The sequence below is a fragment of the Euprymna scolopes genome, chromosome 15 (genome assembly GCF_053919585.1).
Source record: "Euprymna scolopes isolate OS-2025 chromosome 15, ASM5391958v1, whole genome shotgun sequence".
Lineage (NCBI taxonomy): Eukaryota > Metazoa > Mollusca > Cephalopoda > Sepiida > Sepiolidae > Euprymna > Euprymna scolopes.
In genome coordinates, this window is record NC_136496.1 from 85,561,240 (window position 1) to 85,586,325 (window position 25,086).

At 31.8% G+C, this 25,086-nt stretch overlaps 1 protein-coding gene across 1 annotated transcript; it reads right to left on the reverse strand.

Annotated features, from left to right (window-relative positions):
* Positions 1-7,391: 7,391 nt before the first annotated feature.
* On the reverse strand, positions 7,392-7,919 carry LOC145294188 (zinc finger BED domain-containing protein 5-like). The gene has a single exon (XM_080141298.1). It carries the CDS (start codon positions 7,917-7,919, stop codon positions 7,392-7,394), a length of 528 nt encoding a protein of 175 aa, XP_079997424.1.
* Between the last annotated feature and the right edge of the window lie 17,167 nt (positions 7,920-25,086).

Below are 25,086 nucleotides of genomic sequence, written 5' to 3' on the forward strand. Positions count from 1 at the left end.
AAACTTTATATATAAGCTATTTGAATCCATGCGAAAATTTATATTTAGTTTTTACCCGGGAAAAATCGGTGCAAAAGTGTGAAAATTAAAAAAAAAGAAGAAATTTGCCAGGTGGAGGTTGAACGCCAGCATTACGAATACATAATGTAGTAGCTATTGGTTCATGTTTAATTTTTAGCTTTGCATCATAAGTGTCTTCATAACCCAATCATTGACGACAGAGGCAAAAATAAATCATGATCTGAACGTTTTGGTTTCGATTCTCGGTTGTGGCGCACGAGTCTTTTTTTTTTAACCTTTTCAATCATTACAATGTATTGCGTCGAATCTATTTATATATTATATATCTATACAAGTGAAAATTTCTGTCTGTGTACATTTCCCTACCAAATAACTATGTCAATTTTCGGTCTACAGACTCAAAATTTTTTTATTAACTTTTTACCCTTTAATATTTATTTTTATACTTAATAAAGATGTACTTCTTATACATTTATTATTTTATGATGTTATACAATTTTATACATTTTTATATTATATTCTTTTTAAGTGCGTATCCCTTTTCACCGTTTGTTTCTCTTCCACCTTATTCACGTATAATTTTTCTTTTAACTTTTATAATTCATCCTCTTACATTTATTCTTTTATTATATAAATTGTTTCTAATAATGAATACTTCTTTCAAATACTAAGTCGTAATTCCGATATCCTACTAACAGATACGGACTTAGCATAAATCCTCTTATTTTAAATGAACCCCTTCCTATGTCTTTCAATCACTTATCCATTATTCTTCCCGAGACCTTAGATGCTCATATGCACACATATATTGAACCCACCATGACATACGCGGTATATACCTACTTTCATTATTTAATAAAAGCTATATTCTTTCTATATCCCAAAGATCACTTTAGCTCCCCCCCCAAACAGTTTCAGTATTTTATCTCCCTGTGCAAAATTATTTCGCTCTTAATGTAGCTATCGCTAGATTTCTCGTCCCTATTCTATTACCTAGCATCTTCTCTCCTTTTCGGATGGGAAGTATTTGGTCTCTAAATACCATGGTATAAAAATTTCCTACTTATCTTACACCTCTAATTGATGTATCATCCTTATTGAATAAACGAATAAATCTATATACATTAGTATATATTTTTATATTATCATTTTCTTATTTTGTTGGTATTCTATATAAGCTCCAAAGCAATTTGTTGAGAGCTTTGCATTATCCCGATAAGTCTTCTTTAAAACAAAACGATATTTTCTTATTCTTTTAACGCCACCATGAATGTATATATATATATATATATATATATATATATATATATATATATATATATATATATAGTCATCCACATACAGTACTGTTTCGCCGCATCACGGTGCGGCTAGACCAGTAACTACCTCAAGCCAGGATTGAAACTCGACCGCTAATACGACAGTTAGCGTTTCCCACCGTTACCGTATTTGGCTGCTGCTAAGATGTGTATGTGAAATTACACTGTTATAAACATTGTTCAAACGACCTTGGCTTCATTTATTTACACAAAAAGCCTTGCTTTTTACGCTAGCGGCACTTTGTTATTTCGTTCCCCAATATACTCAACCCAAAGTAGGGAGCGTTTATAGTCATCATATACAATACTGTTTCGCTATACCGTGTATTGTTAAGGGATGTGTTCGATTTGCACTTGACCAATCGACTTCCAGTGGAGAATCAAAATTTACGCGAAGGAGTAGAAAAAAACGAACGATAAGAGATTACGTTTGAAAACATGCTCCATGTAACGAAGATACGTTGTTTTTTTCTCTCGAAATTTTTCATGCGTTTTACTAAAGTATTCAGACGGTTTAATATGGAATACAGAGACAATTTCTTTTTGGAATCATTGCTTGAGTTATTACTGTGCAAATGAATAATGGTTCTTATTTCAACACATACACTTGTAATAGACGCAAGAACCGATGCGCGTCATTTAGAAATAAAAGACAAAAATAGTGATGGCCGGATGTGAGATGACTCCTTTTTAGCGAACTGGAGGCCGTCAGATCACCATTACAAATAAGTGTCTAATTAACGTGGCTAGCACAGTGAAATAAAACTCCCAGGCTAACTGTGTGGAGTTAATACCATATTAATTAAGTATCGTATTTAATTGGAAATATTAAACTAATTATAGTTCCGATACTGATGGTACTAGTCTTAAACAAGGACCATTTAGTAGTTATCCACTAGAATATATGGGGTTGGATATATATATATATATATATATATATATATATATATATATATATATATATATATATATATATATATATACACACAAATCGTGTATTTTAAAGAGATATGTTGGATAGACAATTAAACATTGAGAATAATTATTGTTTTTTTAAATAACAACTGGGGATTTGGGCGGAATTGTTTAACAAAATGTTACTTCGTCTGGGCTAACATAAAAATTACGACTAAATTAAAGAATGTCATCAAGTGAAGTAATGACAGGTGATGCGAGCCAAAAAGCCCTGAAGCCGAATTTAAATGCGGGTGGTGTGGAATTAGCATTTTCCAATCGCCATCCAGTGGAGAGTCACGTGGTAGATTTTGATTTGTTATCGAAAAGAGATATGTCTTACCGAGTCATAAATTTCCTCAATATAAAAAGAGTTTCACGCACGTTTTTAACAAGTTGAGTGGAGTGGAGTTTCAGACAATTCCAGAAATTTGAATTGAGTCCCAGTACGGTTCCAATTCAGTCATTGGCAATGTCAGAGAGCTGAGCAGACAGCACTGAGTAAAATCTCAGATGTACACGCCTGTAGAACTCTCTTCCATTTGCCTGTGTCCCACCTGACTACAACTTGGATGTCTTCAAGTCCAACATAAACAAATTCCTGATGAACCGCCTCTTTAAGTAAGACACTTAATCAAATACCCAATATTAACGATTGCTACGATACTATACCATTGATTACTGTACACACAATAACCCTTATTCCCGAGTGGCTTCCGTCCCTTGATACGTGATGACTACCATGTAAAAATAGACGAGAAACAGCCGAGGTGAAAAAATAACCATGTTTTCGACCATTTTAAGGGAGCAAAGAGGATGATAACTCGAGTATTTTCACTCTGACAAAAATGCCCTTAATTGGAAACATCGTAAAATTCTGATTATAAAATCCCTTAAAATAGGAAGATCGATGAACAAATAGGTTCTTATAAGAAGGATAACTAGTGAACGATTCAAAATACCCGTATACCTCTGAGCAAGGTCCTTTTTAAGTAAATAAAGTATTTATTCATTGTGTCTGGCGTAAAAAGTAAAAAAGGAAATTTAACAGCTACGACAATTCCGTTAATAAGTAGTGCGAGGGAGTAAAAAAAATTCCTTGCTTCTCTCTTTCACCTAAATGACAAGTATTGCTTCTCGGGGCTGGGCAACTGAGAGAAATAAAGAAAAGAACACGTGTACAACATGTCCTTCGTAATATATGTCATTAAGGCATGTGAGCAGAAAAATGACGTTATCGCTGAGGTCCTAGCAAGGAAGATCTATCAAATTGTCAGACTGTCGGTAATGAATCAAAAGATTTTACAAAAAGCATCAGAAAACTCGAAGATTCCATTAAAAAAGAGAAAAATAAGGAGCTTGATAGTTTCTACTGAAAATTATTTATATTTAAAATAAAAATAAAAACAATTCAAAACGGAAAAGTTTATGGGTTAAAAGTAATAAAACATTTCGTTGTTTCATGGATCTTAAAGAATAAAATACGTTAAAAAGAAAAAAACGAAAAGAAAACGATTCGATTTAAAGTAAAACTGAACTAAAAACTTATGCATGTAAAAGCACGTATGTTTGAAGCAGAAGACAATCAAATGTTGCAAAATATGAAATATGAATTTAGACAATAAACAAATATTTAACAATTAACTTAAAATTAAACGATAAATATTTTTTAATCAAAAATAACAACAATTTTTAGTCACGTGCAAGCGACTCTATAAGTCACTCAGTCTGTCCGTAACACTTTTGTGCTTGGCCTTTTTAATTAAGATCAAAGGTCTGTTGTTAATAGATGCTGTTCTTAGCTTTTTAAGCTTTTCTTGGCCAAGATCAAGGTGTAGAATGTGTTCCGGTAGATACTGCAAGCAAAGACCATATGTGGGGCAATTCCACATATAAGACCTTGGACAATGTAGGGGCAACCCTTCATACCAATTGTCACTATCCAGCTCCTCTACTCCCCGGGGAGTTGGTCCCCACTTCCCCTTCACTCCTCACATTAAAAATCGGCCTTGTGCCTAATTTGCTCGGTGGGGGAGCAAAGAAATACCCTTTTTGCCTTTTTGGCCAAGATCAAAGTGTAGTATCTGTTCCTGCTACATGCTGTACTTATTGTGATATAAAGTGGGGTATCACTTTTCTGTATTAATTTAATGTAAAATGATCACCCACTTTACAACCAGTCAGTCTCAAAGCCATTCAAGTCATTCTCCAGTTCATTCAAGTTGTTTTGGAAGGATTCCAGTTATTTTTTAAGCATTCAAGTCATTCTTAAGGTCATTCAATTCATTAAAGTTCATTAAAGTCATTCTAAGTCATTTACTTTTTATTTATTTAAGACATTTCAGCCCATTTTTCGGTCATTTAATTTATCTTTTAGAATTTCATGTCAATCCTAACTTCACGCATTTATTCATTACATGAGAGCACGCGACTAATGGCTATCGGCCTTGTTTTAACAAAAAAGAACGACAAAATCAAATCAAAATACACAACAATAATTGTCAGGAAATCAACCAATTTTACTAAAATTTACAGCATTTATTAAGTAACGTTCATGGAATAAAATTAACCATTTTTTTTATCTTACTGGAAATCCATTATTTTGTGTAAACAAAACATTCTTTTACTAAATTTATAGTTTTAAATACAAGAAAACAAAAATGCATGAATTTAATTATACTTTTTTGTGAAAATAAAACATGATTGATTATAACAATTAAGAAATATATTTAAATTTTTTAGGGGCATTATGAAAAAAGATAGGTAACACTCGAAGAAAAAATAATTTTCTCGAACTTACTATATTATCGAATTAAGAATTGTTTATTTCATGTTGGGTTAATGTGTCACATAGTACTAAATGAAGATTTACCTTTAAAATGTTTATTTTTTTAGAGTTATTTGGGTACGGTATGGACTGATATCACAGTTAAATTTGTTATCAACAAGTACTTTTATGATATTAAGCAATCCATGTGCCCATATTTTATCTAATACTAAAGTGGCCGCCATTTTTTCTTGTTACATAAGACACTTGCCGTATGCTCCAAACAATACTAAATACGCCCCCCCCCCATGTTAAGAATGACCAGCAGTAAAAACTATAGGGAATACATTGGATAATGAAGGCCTTAATATCTTAAGAACTATTTGCTGGTGACAAACTATATTGTGATATTCCTCCACATCAGCCCCTAAAAATCAACTTTTTTAATTGTGAGTCATTTTGGTCTTCTATGGCACATTGATTCAATATTTTTATTTAAAAAATAAATGATTGCAAAAAAAATATGCCATGCTATTATAAAGGTAATATTTTAGCATAAATGTAATATTTCAATACTTTATTTGTACGCATGTACATTTTTCACTGGAATTTTTTAAAAACATAAATATACACTTTTTTCTCTGTTAGTTTGGTCTCTTACTTTTCAAGCACAATTAAAACTCAGATGTAAACTAAAAAATAATCATGGTAAGCCTCATTAAAACGCATAGGGTTTCTGTTTTGTTCAATTATTTTTGCCCGTACCTATTGCTTCGATTTTTCTGTATACTTTAGCAACTCGAAACAACTTGTTTTTCGAACCGAATATAAGCTTTAGATCCCATTAAAACATCCAAAACCTGTCCAGGTAGATAGAAGAGTAACTTATCCTGGGTTTGGTAACATTCAACGGTTGCATATTTGAATTATTGAGCTTTTTTTTGTCGTTTGTTAGCTTCTCTGCTAAATCTCTGAAAACGGTTTTGTCATTAGACTTTATATACTTTCTATTGTTTCTCGAGACCTATGACCAGATTCCCAGGATCAACGTCAATGACGTTAGCAGATTATATGAATTTAGTGATTAAGCCATCTTAAATTACAGAGAGCTGTGGTACAACTTTATTGTTCTGTCTTTTTTCTTTCGTCATTATTTTTGTTGAGCAGAACATTTTTTACAGATTTGTTAAACCCGTTGACAGTTGTTTAAAACATATACTCATAATACAGACCAAAAGGGCTTTCCATTTTCTTTTCTTCATTTTTCCTTCTTATAGTGTTATAATTGATTATTGCTTCTCTCTCTTACTATTAGTCTGTTGTTTATAATAGCTTTTACAGTTATATTATATACAACTGTGATTCAAAACCGACCATGCCGAAGAACGCTCTTTTGTTGGATAGAGGCACCACGGAACGTAATGAGAAGAAATGATTACTTTGACCATAGAAACGACAAATAACAAGAATTGCCGGATCAAGCGAGCATGGAGACTGTGACCCGGATCAAACTAAGACAACGTTGGTATGTCAGAAAAAGTCACGTGTAGTGTCTGCCCGCAAGTGCTAAATGACTCTATAACCGATTAGGGCTGAACGTTATATTTGGTAAGACCCTAAACCAGTGATTCTCAACCCTTTTTTACTCATTGGCCCCGTTTCCTTGCTTTTTATCTTGGTGGACCGCTTCATAACTATTAGTCATAAGACAATCTTCTATTTTTCACTAATATAAATTTGGAGGTTTTAATAATCAAAGATATATTATACAATTAAGCTTTATTTTTAAATGAAAACTAATTTAAATAAATTAAATATATACAAATAAAGTATTCTACAACAACTATAATAATAATAATAATAATAATAATAATAATAATAATAATAATAATAATAATAATCTAAATTAGAGTGATAATAATTCTTTACCAATATCTTGGATGACAATATTACAATGTTTCTTCCATGGTCAAGCCGATGGAGATCAGAGCTCTTCAGGCAATTGAATTCACTGCAGCATTTATGTACACTAGTTAAAATTTTTGATAGACATTTAAAGTGGAATGTGTAATTTAAAAAAAAAGAAAAGAGGTAGGCATTTTTATTCAGTGAGATCTCTGTGGTTGATTTTGCTCGGCGAGTTCTCTCGATGTTAATGATAGTCGAAGGTCTCCTCTTTTAATAATGTCAAGCCCATTGCGAGCTTTTGATAACAGTTGAGAAACACGACTAAATCTCAATTCAACAAGATAAAATGTTAGAAAAGCAATAACGTAGAGCTGTGCTTTATCCCAGAGCAAAGGGTACTTTGAAGCAACATCATTTGTCTTCTATACATTGTACTTTCCATCTTTGAATTTTGCACGCATAATTTCATCACTTTGTAATTCAATGAGAGGCTCTTGCAAAGATATGCCTATATCGGCAACATTAACTTCGAAAGGAACTGAAACCCAAGTCGGTATAACCATCATGAGTAGGTCACTAAATCGAGTTTGCATATCTGCATGCGTATTTTCCATATATTCAGCATATAATGCAAGATCTTCATCTTGCAAATCGCTGCTAACAGAGGTCAAACAAGGAAACTGTTCAAATGCATGACACCTGATATTATTCATATACAACTGTAGTTTCCTCAGAAAAGCAGCAATAGCATTTTTACTAGGTATCAGATCAGAATCTTTTCCTTGGAGCTGTTTATTAAGTGAATTCAGTTTTTCAAATATATCTGATAAGAAAAACACATCACATTTATTTGAAAGCAGCTGTTCTCCAAGTTGTGTTTTAGCAAGAAAGGAAACAATAGAATCCCAAATGCAATGAAATGCTGAAGACAATTCCACTTTGATATCCATCTCACCTCTGTATGTAATACAAGCCACTCAAACTCTTCTCCATTGCTTACATAATTCATGAAAAAGGCGGTCTCTGAGAGAATTTGATTTAATATGGGTAACTACTTGTATTACGACTAGAAAGAGCATCATGCAGACGTGCATTCATTTTATTTGCAAGTAAGTGTTGACGGTGTATCACGCAGTGAATACAATATACTTGCGGGACAGCTTTTTTTAAAATGTGCAATAAAACCTTTGTATCTGCCTGCCATCGAAGGTGCACCATGAGTAGCACAAGCGATTATATTTTTCATTTGAATGTTGTTTTCCGTGAAATAAGTAACAACTTCAGCAAAAATCGTTTTACTTTTTGTGTCTGCCACAAGACTTCTAGCAAAAGCATTTCCTCTTAGGGTCCTTCATCACTGTTAAATCTAACATATGCTAATAAAATGGCGTCATTATCTCTTAAAGTGGATTCATCAAGTTGAAGGCCAAACTGTTTCACTTGCAAATGGTCTATCAATTGTTTTTCTACATCCTCTGCCATTTCCTCAATGTGTCATGACACAGAAGAGTTGCTTAAAGGGATGGAATTAGTAATTTCACTGGCATTTTGTTTCATAACTCACGAAATTATAGCAAACACTGCTGGTAGAATTACTGTTTCACCAACATTATGGGGTTTTCCTGCCTTTGCTATTATTTTTCTAATTTCATATTTCATGTCAGTAAACCATCACACCTTTTACTCACTTTGTTATTAATCACTTAAGACAGTGTTTTTCGAACTTGGAAATCATCACAAAGTTTTTAAAAGTATTCTACTGGTTTATTTTTCTTTCCTGTGTGCTTTTTTCTAGATGAATTTTAGCTTAGAAGATTTCATGTTATCATTTGAAATTACATCCATGCATATGAGGAACACTGGTTTCGATTCATTATGTGGTGCTGGAATAAATCCGTAAGACAAATATTCAACGGAGTGCTGTCGGTACTTCTTTTTACTTGAAGTAGCCATGGGATGTCTGAAACACACACATACACACACATACATATATATATATATATATATATATATATGTATATATATATATATGTGTGGGGGTATGTATATATTGTATATATACACAGCTGGTAATACAATTACTGCAGTTCATAATATCTAACTATATATATTGCTATTCATTTTTATAACATTTTCGACAAATAAAACATGTTTAGAAACAGAGTGCAAGGTAAATGTTTGAGGTAATCCTGGTAAATAGAAATATTATAGTTTAAATAACTTGAATGATTGAAAAAGAAAACTATACAAAATTACAATAGAAATTAAATTTTAAATAATAAAATCTATCATGAGTTGGCTTTCTTCATGGACCACCAAAATATTTTTGTGGACCCCCCTTTTGTTATGTTTTGCCTGTAGACCCCTAGAAATATTCCATGGACCCCTAGAGTCCATGTGGACCCCGGTTGAGAACCCATACCCTAAACTAAAGGTTACAATTGATGACTGTGAACTCAGGATCTGACCCCAAGGTTTTAGAATTTTACAGAAGTTTGTATGCGTATGTTTAAAATAAGTGTGACATTGACATATGCAGTTGCTATTGCAAGTTAATCAGTTTTCATTGTTTTGAGGGTTAAAATTGAATTTATATAATCATGTTATTTACTTGGTGGCAGGTGCATTGGATGACGGGTGAGATAGTTAGCGTGGTTGTTGTAACCTAGTTGGTATATGACAGTTAAATCGTATGGTTTAGTTCATATGTGCTGATAGTTGGGAGCGGATATTGTTAAAAATTGGTAAAGGATTTGTGATCTGTATTGACAGTAAATGGGGCTCAGAACATATGTATGTGAAAGTGTGTCACGTTCTAATTGGAAGTATCATTGTTCAACTGTGGATAGTGCTCGACTTGTAAAATATACTACTCGTTATTCTGTGACAGTACGGTAGAGATGTCTTGAATACTGGCATCGGTGAGTTTGTTCCAGTCAAGGTGTTTACTTTTCTTAGGGAGTCCTTGAGGTTTTCTTAGGCATTCACCGGGCCATTCAATCCACAACTACTGCGTATTTTATTGTTAATTTACGTAGTTCATGGGTTAGATTTGCATAGTTTGAAATGAATTGGGCATCATAGAATTTAGCCATCCCTAACAAGCTTCTGGCGAGTTTTTTTTTAATTTCAAGTGTTGTATTTATTTAAAAGTTTGCTTGGGCTGATTCTGAATGTGTGTCCGAGAAATTCCAATGGCCTCTTGTAATATTCACATTTTTTGCCATTCAGAATGAAGTGATTTCGCGAAATTGTTAGAATATTTACGTCGATATTTTGGTCGTTATCATACTGGCGAGATCCAAAACAAAGACTGTCATCACTGATGATGATGATGATGATGATGATGATGATGATGATGATGATGATGATGATGGTTCCTTTAATATCTGCAAGTGATTTTATATCTTTTCACACATGAAACGGGATTCTATGGTCTCTGAGCAATGGGCGGTATGTATTGATATATGCGTAGGTAAACATTTTTTGTCCGGGTTTATCTAGGTCACTGAACAGATTTGTGTAAACTCTCAGAGCCTTTATGGTTGAAGGTATATTTGTGTATTAGTGTTACTGATGTGGTTTCTTAGAAGTTTGTTTGCTGACAGTAGTTTAAGCTTTTTACTTGTTTCCAAGCCGGTAATACTTTTTCTTAACTTTTTAATTACGGTTATGTAAGTTTAGTGAGAGATGACCTTTACCCCGAGAAGACTGCTGAATTGATCTAGAACTGGGGTGGTTTCCTTGACACCAAATTCAGGGGTTATTTTTGTGGGTCGAAGACGGAGTGTTGGTCTTAAGCACTTGAAATCTGCTTCAGGCAAAATGTTAATTGTTGCGGCTTAGTCAGCTAATACATTGAACGTTTGGTGGTTATCGCCAAAAGATACATTAAAACAAGGGAACCTTTTCATATTGCCTCAATGGAATCAATATTTCAGTGTCACTGCTGCTGTTGCAATTCAACAGTCGTCTACTGGTGTGATCTTGTGAGTGACGAATTGTCTTCCGTTGTTTAATCCTTGTCGTTTAGTTTTTTTCTAAACAGATGGTAAAATGTCCCCTCATTTCTGGCAATACGCACATTAGATCTGTTATGCAGGACTAAAATCTTTGACACACTCACATGACAATGTATCTATCCATAATCTATAATATACATCTCACCTGGTTGTTTAAAGGTATGTATGTGTGTATGTCTCGCAAAGACTTTCGACACAGGGACTGATCCTGACAAGATTGGTGTCATTTTGAAGGCCGACGGATCGGACGACAAATATCGAAAAATTGGCCAAAAACATTAATCCCTTCACCCTAAATTCGGCCGTGTTGTACAATGAGGGGTCGATTTTTTTTCGCTGTCATTTTAGCAAGTCATCGTCACCGCTGGAATGACTTCGGTTAATTTCAACGCTTTTGACTTCCGGTTGCGTCATGGAGACATCGACTAAGACGTTAGATTTGTTTTCACTTTCTTTTCTGCCTTCGAGGCACGGGTTCGAGCCTGCCTGCCTACTACTACTACTTTTCTTCTTTTTTTTTTTTTTTTTTTTGCTCAACATCACCTCCAAACATCCGGGATACGCCGGTCACCCAGGCTAGTTATTAATAATACTGATCTTATCAAGTAAACCACATTCTTCTTTTTCTTTATGTTTTCAATTTGGTAAGCGGAGAAGAAAACAATTTTAGATATTGAGTGGAAGTCACGGGATTCGGTTTTAAAACCTAATATATAAAATGCTATATGCCTCTCTGTCTGTCTCCATATTTTAAAACTCCTCCGAAACTAAAAGTCGCAGAGTGGTACTAGGGGCCTCAAATGATTGGAATTTTTATGGGCCGTTCTTTTATGGGTCTTTAGCCGATTAAAATGCTTGTTAAGGGCACAAAATGCCACCAAAATGGTAAAAAAAATTGTTAAACATTTTGTACATTCATCTTAGTTTATTTTCAATTTTTAATTCTTAATCAGTTCATATGCGTGTCACGTTGGTACAGTGGTGACGTCACTAGATTTTTATTCTACAAATTCGATTCTAGCTGGTGACACCCGAATGCTTTTTTTTTACTTTTTAAATCACGACTCTATAATAATATATCCGAAATCCGGACAAATTAAAATATCATATTTAAGCGTACTTTACCCCCGGGATAAGCTGGGTGCCCCCCACCGGCAAGTAATATTTAAAAAGCCGTTACTAAGTATTGAGATCAAAAGTTCAGCAAGTTATATGTGTGTTAAATATGTGTTTGTTCTCGAATTATATAGAAAGGGGAAAGGAGAGAGAGGGGGGCAGAGCATGTTATTTGGTGGTAGACATGATCGAAAGGAGAGTGGTGAAGGGGAAGCTATACTAAAAGAAGGGGACGTCAATTTGACCCAGACGGTTTTTGTTTTGTTTTTTATTTTCTTCATTCTCCGTAATCTGCTGTTTATGCCTAATAGAATCTTAGTTATTAATAACTATAAATCGAAACATTATCACGCAAGTCTATCTAAGCCTCTACATATCTGTATAAATAAATACTAATATGACACTATATGTGCGTGTGTGTGTGTGTGTGTGTGTGTGTGTGTCCGAGTGTGTGATATTATATATTATTGGAAAATTGATCTCTTATTTGGTCCTATTCGATAATAAAAAGACTGATAAATGTTCCTGGAATATAAACAATTGGATTTTCTACAAGAATGGCCAGACGGGTGAGTGCTGGGTATCTCCAACAAACCCAATAATGTAAATGATATCAAGAAAATGATTTATCTTAATTTCTGTAAAACTTACGATTGGGCACATTTTTAATTTTTTTCGACGCGTGCGATATATATATATATATATATATATATATATATATATATATATATATATATATATATATATATACTAGCGGAGGGGCGATCGTAAAATACGTTTAAATATGATATTTTAATTCGTCCAGATTTCGGATATATTATTATAGAGCCGTGATTTCAAAATAAAAAAAAGTATTTGGGTGCCATCTACTAGAATCGAAACCGAAAGCTATACTGCAACATTCAAAGCTGGTGACGTCACCACTTTACCAATGTGACACAGATATTAACCGATTAAAATTAATTAAGATGAATGTACAAGATGTACAACGATTTTTCAATTTTGACCCTTTTTTCACATCTTATAATTATTTTAACCGGCTACAGATCCATAAAAGAACGGTCCGCGAAAAATACAATCATTTTAGGCCTCTTTTAGTTTCGAAAGAGATAGAGTTAGGAAATATGCAGAAAAACAAGTATAGAGTCTTGTATATATATATATATATATATATATATATATATATATATATATATGTGTGTGTGTGTGTGTGTGCGTGTGTGTGTGTATGTGTGTGTGTATACATCTGTAGATAAGTGTGATAATACGAAAAACTTTTTAGCTTGAATATATTGTATGTTTCTTCCCATGAGGTTTCCGTCTTTGTGGCGTTATTTCAGTTGATTGATATCGATGTTGACTAATCAATTTGCATATTTATGCTTTATTCTCTTTCGTTATTGGGGAAATCAATTCCTTTTTCTAAGGACGATAATTTCATTTTCCATTTCAGCCAACAGTATGTTCCGACCCCTTCCCTTAGCACAAACATGGCTACCTCTAGTTGTCCGGTTGACTAGACACGAGTTACCTCTGAACATCATATGAAAATATAAAACACTTTCTTCATTTGTATATGACTAAAAGCTCTATTAATTCGCATTTTGATAGGGGGATAACTTCTAAACTACATTGCACTATTTTTTTAAACAAGTTTCCAGTTTATAAAGAAGAAAATCTAGATATTATTGTTAAATAGCTTTGATAATTGAATGCATGGTCCATAAAAGTATTGCGTGCTTCTGCAGTCTACTCTTATTCAAAACCAATGCGTTTTCGGTACAAACACTATTACGAAGTTACATCTCATGTCAATATTAATATAAATTATGAATAAATAAATAACGAAAAATGTTCAATATCTTAAATCAATACAAATAAAAAATAAAATTTATCGAATTATGGCGTTTTATTGCATGCTTTAATATAGAAAAATACTTAAAATCTAGGGTTGGTAACATTATCTCCTCAGCTTTCCTTGTTTTCAAGTAAAGTCTGCCATTTCAGAGAAGAAAATGTCAGACATTTATTTTTATTGAATCATCTTTATAAGTTTTGGAAGTCATACTAAATTTTATCGAATAGTGTTTATGTTTACCTGAAACACATTTGTTTGTAATCTCAATTATATTGCAGAAGCACTAAATATTTTTTGACATGTGAGCCATCCGCTTATTTACTGGTGAGTAGTCCCTATAGTGATAATGCTTTTTTTTTTTATTATTTGGCGATTTACGGGAAATTGAAAGCTACAGCGAAACTACATCATCAATTGACGACGCACATTAATGGCATAACTGGCATAGTAATTACGTTATTCAACAAAGATATTGTACTTTAAAAATCAATCTCATATCGTTAACTTTAACATAATTTACATAATTTAGCAAGCAGATCGATGTAAGATGACTGGAAAGTTTTCTGGTATCTTGGTACCAGTATGTTAAAATGTGGGGTTTTACTGCTTGCTTGCTGGATTGGGGGTATTTACGTTGAAGAGCAAGTTCGTCAGAAGTAGTTTTTTTTTTACAAGGGAATTACCAAATATCAAAGCCTGAAGGCTACTTAAGGATAAGCTTGCTGTGTGTACGGTGGTCACCTGGACAAGAGTGACATCACCTTTAGTGGTGAAAATTGGGTATAATTTGATTATTTAAGAGGATGTACCAACAAGAACTTGTTTAAATTGGACTTGAAAACGACCATATTGTAGTCAGCTGGAAAGCAGGGTAAAGAAACATAGTCCCATAAGGGGGCAGTTCTATGAAAAAATGGCTTTTCCATGAAATTTTCGTTTAAATTTAGGCAAACATAGAGATTTTAACCCTTATCCTTGAGTGGCCTATCGGCCTTGATAAGTGGTGACGCCTATGTAAAAAAAAACTTGGATAAATTGTTGATAGTGGTTCTAACTAGACGAGTTTTTGTGAAAGATCGGCAAGCTGGTTCCATAGATTGAAGCTCAGATGAGAATCATGTTTCCTTTAGAACAGGACATATGGAATTCTGAACGCAACCGTTAAACAAAACACATTTTGCTCATATGAGAAATCCGGTATTGTTTTTCGTTGTAGAATGATGCGTCTACTGTAACCCCAGTTTGTAAATCGTCATAAAATAAGTCTGTCTTTTATTTGAAAGCAGTCCATTAAAGTCAAAGTAAATTAGAAAGTTGACACGAGGTTAACACGTTCCTTGCTATATACTCTACCGGCGATAACTCTGTTTTGGGGCATTGTTACAAATGACACCAAATTAATTCTCTAAAGGCCACACCTTCCTTCCTTAACAGAACTCAAACATAGAGTAGGAAGGGAGAGGTGTTAGATTAATAGTGTAATTTGATGTAGCAAAAAAAAAAGGATATTAAACTTGAACAGGATTTAGCATTGCTCTATCTAGTATATTGAGCAATTTTATTTACCTGGGATAGTCTTATATAAAATATTACATCCAATAATATTTTTTGAGACCGATAATCACTGGATTTGCACACCAGTAGATTTATTGTATTTCATTATTCTGAATAATATATATATATATATATATATATATATATATATATATATATATATATATATATATATATTTGTAGTCATCGACATACAGTCCTGTTTCGTTATATCACAACTCATCAGTGCCGCTAGACTAGCACCTCTCCCAAGCCAAGATTGAACCTAGAATCGTCGTGATGACAGTTGGCAGTTCTACCCCTCGACAGCGGAAGCGATGCTCGGAACTAATCTCTCCAAATGTCTATTTAAATAAACATCCGTCCGCCACTTGTATTATTATATAATATTATTCAGAGTTAAAACATCCAATAGATTTAACGTGATTTATACAAAAGTGCTCAACACAAAGAGAGCAAGATATACATTTTTTGTTTTTACATAGACTTTTAGGTATCGCTACGCAGTCATGGGTAAGTTTCAGTCTTAAGGGCTGAATTTTTGGGAAAGCAACATCGCCTGATGATTTTTCTCTCTCCTCTCTCTCCCTCTCTCTTTCTCAATATATATATATATATATATATATATATATATATGTATATATATATATGTATAATGTTCAAATCAAGAAATCCACATTATTTTATTTTTCTTAATTTTTTAGATGAGGATTGATAATTCGGATTATTTGGATCATTCGGACTACTGTTCTTATGTTCACTGTTATTTTTACAGCGTCTCTACCGATGTAACCTCCGACCTTCTTTAAGTGTATCTTGTTGAACTCGGGAATCTTTCTATCGTACTAGTGTACAGAAACATACTCAGGACTGTGTGGCGATGAATAAATATTTATGTGAAAACAAATAAAAACAGGCACATATGCATATATCGCAAATAGTAAGGCTAAAACTAAAATATCAATCGATTGAAATCTCTTTAAAACTTATACTAGACATGCAAACAGATGATCTGTTGTGAAACGGATATGTGCTGAGTAATAATTAGTTCAGGGTAAGGTTAGATGATACAATTAATAGATATGCACAGTCATAAAAGTATATTTGTTTCGCAATTGCGTACAGATTCGCTAGACGGCCATGAAGAAACTCGGAAATTAATTTGATCGAAATATTGTAAGAATCACATTCAAGACAGAGTTCAAAAAGGGTCTTCAATCTAATTGGTCATATTTTGTCAACTAAGCTCCAACCTCTGTCCCAGCGCCGCAGTGTTGCATATCTGTTCGTGTTTTACAATTATTTTAATAGAATGTGCTCTGATGAACTCATTGCATTGTGCCCCCTCGACGTACATATCCCCGACAAATCCGCTTAGCAAAAAAAAAAAAAAAAAAAAAAAAAACTCACATCCCTTCATTGTTGACGTCACTAAATGTCAGAAAGTTTTATACTTTAATAGTTTTTGTCCTACAACGGCTAAGCTTTGGAATTCCCTTCCTGCTATCCGCTTTACTGGATGTACTAATATGCAGAAGTTCTAATGCAACGTACACCAACATCTTAATCTTTTTAGGTATGACCCCAATTAGTAGACCCATACGTCCAAGTGACAAGATGTTCTGTTTGGGATGAAGATGAGTAAAAAAAAAAAATTAAGAGAAAGAACTAATAAGAACGAATTTTCTAAATCACAGAAAATAAGCTAGTTTTTCACTATTTTTACGAACAGGGCACATGAAATTTTAAGATGAGTTTAAAGCATATATAACATTGTTGTGGATGGTTATATGAAAATCACCAGCAGAAAGCAAACTGATGCAATGGTAAGGAAAAAGAAAATTTTTAAAAAGAGAGCACGTTCGAGAAGACGATCAAATTAGAGACTTCCATGACTTTCGAGAGCACGTTACAGCGGTGACGAGGGAATAAAAAAATAAACGTGATTGTTACAACACAAAAAACTGAGTTCGAGTTATTCTTTGTCCTTGGTTTTCTTTTGCGATGTAGACTGCATATAACGTGTAGGTCCGTTTTATAATTGTGCACAACATTAGACGTAGATAAAAACAGACAAACATAAACATACTGCAGGGTTTATTTTGGGATGAATTACATTTATTGAGTGTTAAACTTGTGGTACTGTGTTTTCCTTGATTTCTTCAGTGTTTTTTTTTTCGAATTTATGATAAACAAATTTTCACGTCTTTTTCACTTGAGTACAGTTTGATCCTCATCTTTTATTTTATTTCCACTTGCGTACAGTTTGGTGATCATCTTTTATTTAATTTTATCTTGAGTAGTGTTTTATCCTCATCTTTTATTTTATTTTCACTTGAGTACAGTTTTATCCTCATCTAGTATTTAATTTTAATTTGAGTACAGTTTGATGCTCATCTTTTATTTAATTTTCACTTGAGTACAGTTTGATCCTTATCTTTTATTTAGTTTTGACTAAAGTTTTATGCTCATCTTTTATTTTTTTCACTTTAGTACAGTTTTATGCTCATCCTTTGTTTAATATTCATTTGAGTAATGTGTTATCCTAATCTTTTTATTTTATTTCCACTTGAGTACAGTTTGATGCTAATCTTTTATTTTATTTTCATTTTAGTACAGTTTTATCCTCATCTTTTATTTTATTTTAACTTGAGTACAGTTTTATCCTCATCTTTTATTTTATTTTCACTTGAGTACAGTTTTATCCTCATCTTTTATTTTATTTTCACTTGAGTACAGTGTTATCCGCATCTTTTATTTTATTTTCACTTGAGTACAGTTTTATCTACATCTTTTATTCAATTTTCACTTGAGTAGAGTTTCATCCTCATCTTTTATTTAATTTTTAATTGAGTACAGTTTGATGCTAGTCTTTTATTTTGTTTTGACTACAGTTTTATACTCATCTTTTTTTCACTTGAGTACAGTTTTATCTTCATCGTTTACTTTATTTTCACTTGAGTACAGTTTGATCCTCAGTGTTTGTTTTATTTTCACTTGAGTACATTTTTATCCTCATCTTTTATTTTATTTTAACTTGACTACAGGTTGATCCCAATCTTTTATTTCATTTTCACTTGAGTACAGTTTGATCCTCATCTTTTATTATATTTTCACTTGAGTACAGTTTGATCCTCATCTTTTATTTTATTTTCATTTGAGTACAGTTTTATCCTCATCTTTTATTTTATTTTAACTTGAGTACAGTTTTATCCTCATCTTTTATTTTATTTTCACTTGAGTACAGTTTTATCCTCATCTTTTATTTTATTTTAACTTGAGTACAGTTTTATCCTCATCTTTTATTTTATTTTCACTTGAGTACAGTTTTATCCTCATCTTTTATTTTATTTTCACTTGAGTACATTTTATCCTCATCTTTTATTTTATTTTAACTTGAGTACAGTTTGATCCTCATCTTTTATTTTATTTTCACTTGAGTACAGTTTTATCCTCATCTTTTATTTTATTTTAACTTGAGTACAGTTTTATCCTCATCTTTTATTTTATTTTCACTTGAGTACAGTTTTATCCTCATCTTTTATTTTATTTTAACTTGAGTACAGTTTTATCCTCATCTTTTATTTTATTTTAACTTGAGTACAGTTTTATCCTCATCTTTTATTTTATTTTAACTTGAGTACAGTTTTATCCTCATCTTTTATTTTATTTTCACTTGAGTACAGTTTTATCCTCATCTTTTATTTTATTTTAACTTGAGTACAGTTTTATCCTCATCTTTTATTTTATTTTAACTTGAGTACAGTTTTATCCTCATCTTTTATTTTATTTTCACTTGAGTACAGTTTTATCCTCATCTTTTATTTTATTTTAACTTGGGTACAGTTTTATCCTCATCTTTTATTTTATTTTCACTTGAGTACAGTGTTATCCTCATCTTTTATTTTATTTTAACTTGAGTACAGTTTTATCCTCATCTTTTATTTTATTTTCACTTGAGTACAGTTTTATCCTCATCTTTTATTTTATTTTAACTTGAGTACAGTTTTATCCTCATCTTTTATTTTATTTTCACATGAGTACAGTTTTATCCTTATCTTTTATTTAATTGTCACTTGAGAACAGTTTTATCCTCATCTTTTAATTTATTTTCACTTGAGTACATTTTATACTCATCTTTTATTTTATTTTAACTTGAGTACATTTTATACTCATCTTTTATTTTATTTTAACTTGAGTACATTTTATACTCATCTTTTATTTTATTTTAACTTGAGTACATTTTATACTCATCTTTTATTTTATTTTAACTTGAGTAAATTTTATACTCATCTTTTATTTTATTTTAACTTGAGTACATTTTATCCTCATCTTTTATTTTATTTTAACTTGAGTACATTTTATACTCATCTTTTATTTTATTTTAACTTGAGTACATTTTATACTCATCTTTTATTTTATTTTAACTTGAGTACATTTTATACTCATCTTTTATTTTATTTTAACTTGAGTACATTTTATCCTCATCTTTTATTTTATTTTAACTTGAGTACATTTTATACTCATCTTTTATTTTATTTTAACTTGAGTACATTTTATACTCATCTTTTATTTTATTTTAACTTGAGTACATTTTATACTCATCTTTTTTTTATTTTAACTTGAGTACATTTTATACTCATCTTTTATTTTATTTTAACTTGAGTACATTTTATCCTCATCTTTTAATTTATTTTCACTTGAGTACATTTTATACTCATCTTTTATTTTATTTTAACTTGAGTACATTTTATACTCATCTTTTATTTTATTTTAACTTGAGTACATTTTATACTCATTTTTATTTTATTTTAACTTGAGTACATTTTATACTCATCTTTTATTTTATTTTAACTTGAGTACATTTTATACTCATCTTTTATTTTATTTTAACTTGAGTACATTTTATCCTCATCTTTTATTTTATTTTAACTTGAGTACATTTTATACTCATCTTTTATTTTATTTTAACTTGAGTACATTTTATACTCATCTTTTATTTTATTTTAACTTGAGTACATTTTATACTCATCTTTTATTTTATTTTAACTTGAGTACATTTTATACTCATCTTTTATTTTATTTTAACTTGAGTACATTTTATACTCATCTTTTATTTTATTTTAACTTGAGTACATTTTATCCTCATCTTTTATTTTATTTTAACTTGAGTACATTTTATACTCATCTTTTATTTTATTTTAACTTGAGTACATTTTATACTCATCTTTTATTTTATTTTAACTTGAGTACATTTTATACTCATCTTTTATTTTATTTTAACTTGAGTACATTTTATACTCATCTTTTATTTTATTTTAACTTGAGTACATTTTATCCTCATCTTTTATTTTATTTTAACTTGAGTACATTTTATACTCATCTTTTATTTTATTTTAACTTGAGTACATTTTATACTCATCTTTTATTTTATTTTAACTTGAGTACATTTTATACTCATCTTTTATTTTATTTTAACTTGAGTACATTTTATACTCATCTTTTATTTTATTTTAACTTGAGTACATTTTATCCTCATCTTTTAATTTATTTTCACTTGAGTACATTTTATACTCATCTTTTATTTTATTTTAACTTGAGTACATTTTATACTCATCTTTTATTTTATTTTAACTTGAGTACATTTTATACTCATCTTTTATTTTATTTTAACTTGAGTACATTTTATACTCATCTTTTATTTTATTTTAACTTGAGTACATTTTATCCTCATCTTTTATTTTATTTTAACTTGAGTACATTTTATACTCATCTTTTATTTTATTTTAACTTGAGTACATTTTATACTCATCTTTTATTTTATTTTAACTTGAGTACATTTTATACTCATCTTTTATTTTATTTTAACTTGAGTACATTTTATACTCATCTTTTATTTTATTTTAACTTGAGTACATTTTATCCTCATCTTTTATTTTATTTTAACTTGAGTACATTTTATACTCATCTTTTATTTTATTTTAACTTGAGTACATTTTATACTCATCTTTTATTTTATTTTAACTTGAGTACATTTTATACTCATCTTTTATTTTATTTTAACTTGAGTACATTTTATACTCATCTTTTAATTTATTTTAACTTGAGTACATTTTATCCTCATCTTTTAATTTATTTTCACTTGAGTACATTTTATACTCATCTTTTATTTTATTTTAACTTGAGTACGTTTTATACTCATCTTTTATTTTATTTTAACTTGAGTACATTTTATACTCATCTTTTATTTTATTTTAACTTGAGTACATTTTATACTCATCTTTTATTTTATTTTAACTTGAGTACATTTTATACTCATCTTTTTTTTTATTTTAACTTGAGTACATTTTATACTCATCTTTTATTTTATTTTAACTTGAGTACATTTTATACTCATCTTTTATTTCATTTCGCGTTAAAAAATTACATACATGAATAGTAATAATATGATTGTACTTGAACTAATAAAACGTTAATCTTGCTATGGAAGTTTCTCCAAACAAGACGTAAAGCCTCTTGAAGTAAGGAGCTAGAAATTACAAATGAGTGTTAAATAAAAGAGATGTATATTGACTTTAGTCTTGAAATAAAGATGTTATAGTTTAGAGGTAAACAAGTAAACTATAGGAGGTGTTGGTAAAGTGAATATAGACGATGGACACCTTTTTAGGGCGCCCTCTGTAGGTAGTTCCTATTTATTTGCCTCACAACAAGGGCAGAGTAAGACATAAATTCGGTTTTTAATACGGGGAAATCCAGCTCCTCAAAGAGGGGCACTCTGGATAGAAACAAAAATAGTAAGTAGTTCATAGCAGAAAGAATTGGGAAAACTAATGCCAACAGAAGAATGAAGCGTGTCAAATGTAGCAGTATGGTTTTTCATATGTAAAGAGCAATTAATTAGATAAGTTGAACACGAATTTTACATAAGCCAGTTAGCGCATTATTGAATTTATTGTTCGGACGGATGGGGGTAAGTAAACCAAAGAAATACAGACAGACAGAGAGAGGGAAGAGAGAAGAGATAGACAAGGATAAAGTTTAACAGGGATAAAGAAATACAGAGTGAACCGATAAATTTGTCGCCACAAAGAAAACAGTAGTACAATTTTATTTTAAAACTATTATTGAAAACATCAATTCAGGTAACTTGATTATGCAGTAGAGCTGACATCTATTCAATGTAGCCACCTCCAGCATTAATCACCGCCTCGATACGGGTCTGGAACTGGGAGCATGGTTTTTTCCGTACTTTCGACCTATGAGTAAACGGAGTAATCCAGTGGGTTCAGGTCGGGGATGAGGCGATCAGTGAAAGAAGGGTAGAAATCGTAGCACCCATTCTCAATACAAGCGTGGTATCTCTTTGGCCTTTGGGTTGGCGGCAAGTCTCACCGCTACACTATAGGTTTGCAAGCGGTCAACTAATTGCACCAGGAGATCACCACAATCTGCTGCACATCCAGGTACACTTTTAAGCTAACTTCAAAGATATTAAGTTGCATTATATGGCCCACAATTGAAACCACACTAAAGATTATAGCTGTGGTTGGAAACCTCATATAACGGTGCCATCAAGAATTTTACCGCCCGGATTTTCATTTTGATGGTGATGGCAATGGTCTTGCTATAATAACTTGGATCAGTAGAGAGCATGAGTTGTACAGCGGCGCATCTCCGATCTCGCTCGTTGAACATTGTGTAACTTTCAGACATGACAGAAGACTACTATTGCTCTTGGGATTTGTACACAACTGGCCAACTAGTAGATGGTATGCAACAAAAAAGGAAACCGGTTTTCATCAAACAGAAATGGAATAATGTCATCTTTTCTAAGGCCACAATTTCATCGTTTTATCCTGTAAAAGTGGGCGGTGATAAACAGAGATTAATAGAAATAGACAGAGAGAAAGTGTGATAAAGCTTTACCCTGACTGATGCTTTACTTGTTAATCAGAGCAGAAAGACGATAGAAAGAGAGAGAAATATATACAGAGAGAAAGAGAGAGAGGGAGAAGGTAAGGTTAGATAAAGATAAAATAGAAATGAACGAAGATAAACATAAATTGATAGTGATAGATAGAATTATCGAAATAGACAGAGTAAACGAGAAAGAATGCGATAGAGACAGAACTAAACAAATAAAGAAAGAAAGACAGAACGTAAGCTTTAATCTGAGTGATGTTTTTTCCTGCTAATCAACACATTGTTCTCTTTAGTTCTGTTTCTACATTCAGTTTACCTCTTCCCAAGCATGTCAAATTTAACCAGGGAATACGTTAAACAATCCAATGCCTTATTTTCGCCCTAATAAGGTCTACTCGTATAACACTAGTACGTAAATATTTCTTTCTTTTCTTTATGATGTACTATTTTTTTACACGGGCATCACCACATTATCAAGGCCAAGAGGTCACTCAAGGATAAGGGCTAAAGAGTGTACAGTAGAAATTGGACAATATAGTAATCATTAGTAATGAAAATTTGGTAAATTTGATAACTTATATGGAACGGCTCATCAAGAACTTGTTTACGTTAGACTTGAAGACAACCATATTGTAGTCAGCAGGAAAGCAAGAAAACGGAAGACAATTCAACAGGCGTGCAGTTCTAAGAAAGAAGCTTTGTTCATGGAATCTACGTTTGGCTTTAGGCGCAGATAAAGAGTGGGGGAATTATTGATAGTGTTTTCAGCTAGACGAGTGTTTCTTGTGAAAGTTTGGAGGGAGGACCATAGATTGAAGCTAGCATGGAGACCCGACATTGACCGGGATTGAATGATAATCAATGAATGTTTCACACTCCAATATTTTATTGTCATCGAAATCGGTAAAATCGCCTATGTTTCAAACACATCGATAGATTGCCTCATCTAGTACAAAGCCCCACACATCTTCCCGCAGTGATTAATCTACAACACATTGCAGTCTACATTGCCCAATAGAGAACCTAGTGTGCATTTTTATATATATTTTAATATATAATAGATTTAATAAAAGTTTAAAATACAAAAGTCAAGTATCCTTGTGCAGTTATGATCTAAACAGAAACATTCATTTCGAACGCGCTCCTGTTGATTTTATACGTCGTGCCTTTTGGCTTGTGTGGTAATAAAGATTCTCAAATACACTTGTAATGTTAGACTGTGGTAGGTGTCAAAATCACCTGTTCTTTCTTTCATCAGATTATTTCGCTTATAAATTATCGATACTTATCGGAGACATTCCGATCGAAACCTATCCAGGAACACTGCCAAGTACATAAAGTACCTTAGTGTGAAATTTCATAAAAATCGGCCCAGCCGTTTTGGAGTCTATAGTGACACACACACAAATTCCTTTTATATAATAGAGATTACTTATTTTAACTGAAAAAAAAGCTGCCTTAAATTATTCAATTAGATAGTTTTCTTTTTTTCCCGAAAACTAAGTGGATTCTCTAATTTTGCCAGCTGGGAATTTGCTCTTTCATGTTTCCCCTAAACTTCACCGATGCACAGAATGTCAGTTTGTATAAAGAACATTCAATAAAGAACAAACGAACGTTTTCCTTTATAGGCAAACAACC